General features: G+C 44.6%; 1 protein-coding gene across 1 annotated transcript; it reads left to right on the forward strand.

Moving 5' to 3' along the window:
- The first annotated feature begins 402 nt into the window (after positions 1-402).
- Positions 403-7,801, forward strand: LOC104869099 (dedicator of cytokinesis protein 8). Its single transcript, XM_010634191.3, has 5 exons — positions 403-804; positions 2,120-2,251; positions 2,682-2,816; positions 4,167-4,256; positions 7,123-7,801. Exons 2-5 carry the CDS (start codon positions 2,135-2,137, stop codon positions 7,459-7,461), a joined length of 681 nt encoding a protein of 226 aa, XP_010632493.1. The 5' UTR covers positions 403-804; positions 2,120-2,134; the 3' UTR covers positions 7,462-7,801.
- The last annotated feature ends 394 nt before the right edge of the window (positions 7,802-8,195 follow it).

Consider the following 8,195-nt stretch of genomic DNA (forward strand, 5'->3'; position numbering starts at 1 on the left):
AGTATAGGACTTGTGTGACCCTCAGAGGACGTCCCTATTTTGTGACCTGGGCTTTTCATATGGGTCACCCTCATCCTGGTCGCTGCCTTCCCTGCTAGAGGCTTTAAAGTTTAGTTTTTATAAAGACAAAAATGTGTAGAAATGAAATGATGGGGTGGGGTAACTGCTGCACTCCCATAAAACCTTATTTTCTGTTGCCACATACGGTGGCTTTTGATCTGAAAACCAAGACAGTAGTAGTCGCTTACGTCAGAAAAACACCCCTTAAAGTCAAAGGTTCACTCAGCTGATGAAGCAGATTCTAGTTAAGTGTTCACTGGCTTTTGCCTTTAGAAACCATGATTCTCGCTGTCCCCCAGGGTGGTTGCACTAAAATAGGGTTGTTTCAACTGAACGGCTGTAACCTTGAAGCAAGTGTTCTTTGTATAAAATCTGAAGGTTAAAAAGAAAGGGAAATGGGATTTGAAGACAGGTTGCTCAGTTTCCTTTAGCAATGAACTGCAGGCAGAAGCTCTTCCAGGTAGTATTACACACCTGCTCCCCTCACAGCCTTGGAGAGGATCTCGGAGCGTCGGCTTTCTGCTTCCTGCACTCCGGGTCCCCGGAGTCCCTTCTGAACCTGGCCCCCGTCCTCCTGGCTCATCATGTGATCTCTTGCAGAACATCTCGTCCAACGTGCTGGAGGAATCTGCGGTCTCCGATGACACCCTGTCACCCGACGAGGACGGAGTGTGCTCTGGCCGGTACTTCACGGAGAGCGGCCTGGTGGGCCTCCTGGAGCAGGCCGCAGAGCTCTTCAGCACGGTCAGTGGCCAGAGGCGTCCCGGGGCTGAACTCCAGCTGCCAAGAATGTTCAGCCTGAACAGCCCAGCTAGCCCACTCCACACATGCTTTGGGTGTGCAGGGCCGGGCAAGGGCCCGGGAGGACTTGGATGTCCACACATTGCATCACCTCTCCACGGCAGATGAGAGGCCTTTCATCGCAAATGCTCTGGTCTTCAGTGCATGCTCATTGGCTGGGTAGCAGTTTCACAGTGTTATTTCCATTTAATGGGGTGGAAACTAAGCCACGGAGAGGTGAAATGGCTTGCCCAGGGTTACCGATAACTGATGAGGTAGGGTCTCACTCCCTTATTTTGAACAGGGAGGAGCCACTGGGAAGAGAGGGCAGGAATCCGCAATGTCTTCCCTGCAAGCTCTGAGTTATCTGCAGAATCTATACAGACAGGACCAACTAGAGAAATGGGGTGGAAAAATCACTGAGACTTCTCCTGTCCACCTAATCTCAGTCTAAATACTCCTAATAAGAGAAAAAATGTATATTGATGACCTCACTGAGATTCAGGGTGAGGGAAAAGCTTCTCATCAGTTTTCATTTTAATCATCTCTTTTTCTCTACATTGTAACCAAATAAAGATTTAATACTACACTTTATTTAGTAGACTAATTTCATTTTCATTCCTATATTATTATTCATTGTCTACTTTTCACTTCCAAGTTTTCTCCTTATAACATCTATTAATTTAATTATTATTTTACCCATCTTCTCTTTTTTTTTTCTTCTTGTTCTTTCAGGATTCGGAGAAGTTGCAGTGTACTCTTGTTTCCCTGAAATTCTAGAAATTAAATTAGAATTCTGTTAACTCTCTTGACATACATGGTGAACATTAGGCTAGAGGAAGACCTCTGATGAGATTTAAATACACAAAAGCTGTCTTGCTAAATATTCTTGGTCCATGGCTGTACTACCCTGAATGCCTCCGATCTCATCTGATCTCAGAAGCTAAGCAGGGTCAGGCCTGTTTGGATAGGAGACATCTAAATGTTCTTAGTCCCTGCTCCCAGAACTAACCTCCTGGTTTTTTGTTTTATTCAGCTTTTTCTATATGAATCTTGCTTCCTGTTCAGCATCACCATACAGAACCATTTAGCAATGGGTCTGGTTCAGTCTGAAAGCTGCAAGAGTCCCAGAGATGCTTGGACAGCGTGCATATGTCATAAAATCCTGTGGCAGAACAGTACCTTCGCTCTCTAGCACATGGCTTTCATAGTAAACTCTGGTTGCTCTTCTTACACATCCAGTGATCTAAAGTCTCTTTGATTCTCTTCTCTGTCCCAGGGAGGATTGTACGAGATGGTCAATGAGGTCTACAAGCTGGTCATCCCCATTCTGGAAGCGCATCGAGACTTCCGGAAGCTGACCTCCACTCATGACAAGCTGCAGAAGGCCTTTGACAACATCATTAACAAGGTAGCTGGAGATTCTGGCTAAGGGGCACTGTCCCCTGGAGGCAGGCGACCCTGTCCCGGGGTTGGCCAGCCCTCCCTGCTCTCTGCACACTGCCTTACCTGGAGCACATCATTACTCTAACTCTCACCCATCAAAGAGAAAAGGGCTGGAGATCGACAGAGGCCCAGAATTCAGAGTGTGAGTGAAGGCAGCCTGATTCACTTTATAGTCAGGAAGTGTGAGACTCTTTTAAATTACTGTAAGTGAAATCCCAGAAATCTTTCCTGGGATTTCTTTTGTTACTATTTCTAAAGTTTATTCTATAAACATTAAATTTGTTTACATCATCTGTAGGATTAAAATGCTTTAGACATAATAAAAAGTCATTTTAACCCAATAAATCTTTGGGAGTTACATAAATAAAGAAAGGTTTTCTTCTTTTGTTTAACAGGATCATAAGAGAATGTTTGGAACTTATTTCCGAGTTGGTTTCTATGGATCCAAATTTGGGGATTTGGATGAACAAGAATTTGTTTACAAGGAGCCTGCAATTACAAAGCTTCCTGAGATCTCCCATAGACTAGAGGTAAGGAAAGTAATCTGTGTGCTTGACATTGTGCACTTCACAAAAACGAGTTAGAGTGAGTCATTACAAAAAAACTCATGAATTCAGCGTTGGACTCTATATAAATTTTTGTACGTTGCACATATAACAGGGAAGTATTAGGTGAGAACCTGAGGTAAAGCAGGATTGAATAATATTTCTCTAAAATACTGCATATGTTTTCAAAGTTTTAAATCTACATTATGAATATTCCTTTTAAATCTATATAAAATTCAATCAGTGTCACATGCTTTCTTATAACCCTTTCTAAATATATACTAGTAGGTATAGCATGAGCGAGTTTTGTTGGCTTGAAGGTTATCATCTTGACTTTGAAGTAATCTGGCCAAACTACTCAGTCACCTCCCTAGAAAGTGGCACGCCTGTCCTTTGTGTGTCACACATTCTTTTGTGATATGGAAATGCTTGACAGCTACATGTGGACTGTGTCCAGCCTCTACTCCAGCCCACCCTCCTCAGGAGGGACTTTGGTCCCTAAAGTCACAGCAAAGAGCAAAATGTTTTCAAATGTTTTTACAGGACAGGCTGAAAGGATGGAAAAAAAAGAAACAGCATTGAGAAAAAAGCAATAGATGTTGAAAGGATCAAGCCCTAAGAACTCAGGAAAAAAAAAATCAAGGGATGCCCCTAAAATAAAACCTTCTCAGGCTGAGTGACCGGGCCCAGAGCTCCTGACCACAATTAACCAGACTCCTTCCTTATGCTTTCTTGTGATTGCTTTGCATGGATGTTGTCTTACGACTGTAATACTGAAGACGTTTTGTTGTCTTAATTTCCCTTGAGCTGTTCAGCCCTTCCCAATAAGACAGGTGACTTTTATCCTTTCTTGACTCACAGAAGTCATGGCCCAGAGTGGTTGGGTGACTTTCCCCAAAGACATTCAGTTCATGAGAAGGGAAAGTGGCCATTGGTTCCCTTGGAATCAGAGGTGTGTGCTTTTTGAGCTCATATCCTGCACTCTGCCACATTACAGGAAGGCTGGTTACCTCTAAGTTCCCAGAGTACCAAAAGCCAAAAGCAAATAGTGCTGTACCCCTGAAGGTGTCACAGGAAATATGATGACTTTCATTGAATTGCAGACCTAGCACACCTGTCATAGGGAAGTATAGGTCAGTTGACAGGGTAGGATTTCCTTGTATTTTTGTTTATGTCTCAGGAAATGCTGAACTTTGCTAATTAGGTTAGAGGGATACTCAAATAATCGAACAAATTTTATCTTCCACTTGTTCCAAACTTATTTTACTTCTGAGAAGACAAAGAGTTCCATTGTGTTAAAATAACCTTTAAAAACTGTTGGTTTCTCTTATCTAGGGATTTTATGGTCAGTGTTTTGGTACAGAATTTGTGGAAGTGATAAAAGACTCTGCCCCTGTGGACAAAACCAAGTTGGACCCTAACAAGGTATGTAGAAAATTTGCTGAAAATAACCGTCAGGCTCTGGATGCCCTGTTCTGCCCAAGGTGTCCTCCTCTACCAGAACTTTCCAACTCATTCAGATGCTACCAAACCTTTTTGTCTAGGGTTCAACTACTGGTTGTGTAAGTCTTAAAACATACTAAAAGGCAAGAATCAAGAGAACCAACTGTGTATGTGGCATTGTGTTAGACTCTGTCTGAATATCATTTTGTCCCCCAATAGACCTCAGAAATAGGGTTTGTTTTTTTCTTCCTGTTTTACAAATGAGAAAACTGAGGCATAGAAAAGTTGAGCAACTTCACAAGATTGTGCAAGTGGCAGAGCTGGTATTCCAGTGAAGAGTCTGTCCTCCCCAAACCCATACTCTTAATCACTACCCTTTATTGGCCATCTGTAAAGCTTTAAACTCTCAATTTAAAACATGCTTTAAAGTGTCAGGCCAGGCATGGTGGCACACACTTGTACTCCCAGCACTGGGGAGGCTGAGGCAGGCGACTGCCACAAGTGCAAGACAGGCTACGTTACATAGCTAGTTCAAGGGCAGCCTGAACTACTTAACAAGACTCTGTCTCAAAAAAATCTTTTTAAAGTTTAAAAATGTTTTTTGAATGCCACCTTCTCACAACAGTAGTTAGTGGTACCCTTCTTTAGGCTGCCCATGTTCCTTTCAACCAAGTGCAAGATAGGTGCTATTGGAGGAAGACCCACAAGGGCTTGGGCTTCAGTTTTCTCAGTCTCACCGCAGACGTGTTCCATTTCACCCCAACTGGGGGCTCTTCGACTCACCAGGGAGATGCAGACTTAGCACCAGACTCCGTGTCGTATTCCTCACGTCAAAGGCTCAGTCCTCCATAACACTGTCTCAGGCAGGGCTCCCGGGCCACCCTTCCTTCTAACTAGCTGGCTACACATGTAGGAGTTCCCGTAATACCGCTCAGGTTAAATAGTTTACTAGACTGACTCACAGAACCCAAAAAGGTGCGGTACTTCTGATTACGGTTACATGACGGGGGATTTGTGTGTTCACCAGCTGAGAAGTTCCTCCGAGCCTCGGAGCACCCAGAATTTTAAGTAGGATTTCATTACGCAGGCATAATTGACTGAATCAGTGGTCACCTAAGTAAACACAAACTTAGCCCTTCTCCCTTCTCAGGTCTTCTTGGTGAGCCCCTGAAGCTATCTGGTGCCCACAAGGCGTCATCTCCTTAGCGTAACAAAGTCGTTCCTGTCACTTAGGAAATTTCAAGAGTTTCTGAAGCCCTATGCCAGCAAACAGGGCCAGGGGTGCTACCTGCTCAGTCTACTTCGCAGACAGTTGCAGGATGACATTCTAGACTGCTGGAAATAATGTAAACGTCAGGTATTAGTCAGGGCCAAGGACTGGGGACTATTCATCATCGGACTGACCTGTAAAATGAAAAGTCCGGACTCTCCTCTCCATTCCATCTTCCAGGATATTATGAAGATGATGCAAATAGGGAGGAATTGGCCACAATTAAATTTGGTTTTCTACATTTTTCAGACCACTTGCTCATTGAAGATATATTCCCTAGGCTAGGCTTGCAAGCAACAACCATGGTAAGAGTTGACCTGAGTCAGAGAGAAAGGTCTGAACTGCTGGGCAGGTGGCTGCGTGCCCGCGGATATCTGTGCCTCGCACAAGCTGTGCAGAATCATGTGACCTCCCTGACACCAGGGACACTTCTCCCGTCTCTTAAAATTCTCCACATTGGGTGTGAGAGCTCGGAATGAGAGTCTGAGCCCAGAATTACAGCCAGATTTCATGATACCAAGTAGCGATTTATGTTCTGAGCCCAGTGACTCCACCCGTCCACCTCACTGGGAGAGTGTCCAGCATCTTTGCTGAAGAACTGCCGTTCTTCTTCATTATTTTTTAAAGGAATCCTCTTCATTACTAACTGCCCTTTTCTCATTGTATATATGTGTGCATGTTTAAGGGAGGCATATGTGATGAAATCCAGGGGCTTAGTGTTTAGTTCTGTGAGTTTTGACAGATGCCTGTGCCTGCCACCACAGTGAAGATGTGTTAAGTTCCACAGGAACGCCCCACTCCCCTTTGGGCTCCTAATCACTGATCTGCATTCTACTCTGGGTTGTCCTTTTCCAGAAAGTGTATACTTGGGATCATACAGTACCTAATGGAGCCACACAGCCTCCTGAGGCTGGCTTCTTTCACTTAGCATAACCCCTCTGAGGTTGACCCATGTTTAGTAATGTGTTCCTTTGATAACCGAGTAGCGTTCCATTGTGTGAATGTGCCACTATTTATTTAGCCCTTCGCTGTAATACATAATGTTTCTGTGTGTGAATGTAAGTTTTCATTTCCCTTAGGTACACACATAGGAGTGGGGTTGCCTGGTTGTAGGTCAGTGTTGTTTAACTTAGTAAGAAGCTGCCAACTTGTAAAAAGTGGCTGTACATTTTACACATCTGTGTCCTGTGTGAAAGCTCAGCTGTTTCCCTTCCCCATCAGCACTCGATTGATCGTTTTCACAGTGACTCGTAGGTGTGCCGTGGTCACTCCGAAAAGGGAAGTTCTTCTCTGCAGCAGCAGTTCGCAAATTCTCCCACTGAGGCTTCGGTTAGGTCGGTTTGCCTTTCCTGGAGAGGGCAGCTGGTAGACGTGGCTCCACTCACGGGCACAGTCTTGTGGCCTTCCTCACTGTCCTCTCTCCCCGTGTGCTGCAGAGGAAGGTGGCGGGTTGTGAATCCTCTGATCTCAGGGTCAGAGGGGAGGCGCTGCAGCACTGTTTTCCAGCAGCTTCTCCCCTGCATCCTGGGCCTCATTTGCCACGTGGCTCATCTCCTCCTTCCCTGCCCTCCCCTCCAGGCCTACATTCAGATCACGTTTGTGGAGCCCTACTTTGATGAGTATGAGATGAAAGACAGGGTAACCTATTTTGAGAAGAATTTCAACCTGCGGAGGTTCATGTACACAACGCCCTTTACTCTGGAGGGGCGGCCCCGGGGGGAGCTGCACGAACAGTACCGCAGGAACACCGTGCTCTCCACCATGCATGCCTTCCCCTACATCAAGACCAGGATCAGCGTCGTCCAGAAGGAGGAGGTAATGGCCCAGAGGGAGAGGGGTACTGGGTGCAACACCAGACCTCTCCGTCGTAACCTGAAAGAGCTGGTGGGAGAGCTGAGTGGTAGAGGCGCTGCGTAGAATGCGTGACTTCTGGGTTCTCTGAGCACTGTCAGAGAGGGAGGCAGAGACAGAGACAGAGGGACTTACAGTGTTATCACAGAGCTGTCCTCTTGTTCTTTGGTGCCAGGGAATCTCATTTAAGCAGCTGCCTGTATGCTTTATAAAATACCATTTCATCTTAAATATTTAACACTTTAAAGTTACAGCTCTAGTATAAATGTTTACATATTTAATTTTAATACTTTTTTCCTCTTTTTTAAGTGTGTGTGTGTGGCTTTAGGGATCGAACCCTAGGTCTCATGCAAGCTCTGTACTACATCCCCAGCCTTTTTTCTTACTTTTGAGACTCATTTTCACTAAGTTGCCCAGGCTGGGCTTGAACTTGTGATCCTGCTGCCTCAGCCTCCTGAGTCACTGAAATCATAGGCGTATACCACCATGCCCAGCTTTTTTTCCATGTTAATTATAAACTTACGTAAAATGTATGTGTAGTTGGCCCTCTGTGTCCTCAGGTTCACAACCATGGAGTCAGCTAGGTATTGAAATATTTGGAGAAAAAACTGCATCTGTACTAAGTATATATGAACCTCTTTCTTCTTGTTGAAATTCCCTAAACAACCCAGTGTAACAGCTATCTACACAACACTTGCAGTCTGCTAGATATTATAAGTAGTCTAGAGATGATTTAAAGTATAAAGGATGTGCAGATACTATACCACTTATATAAAGGACTTGAGCCCCCTCAGATTTTG

The sequence above is a fragment of the Fukomys damarensis genome, unplaced genomic scaffold (genome assembly GCF_012274545.1).
Source record: "Fukomys damarensis isolate Sample0158 unplaced genomic scaffold, DMR_v1.0_HiC HiC_scaffold_17938, whole genome shotgun sequence".
NCBI classification, from domain to species: Eukaryota; Metazoa; Chordata; class Mammalia; order Rodentia; family Bathyergidae; genus Fukomys; species Fukomys damarensis.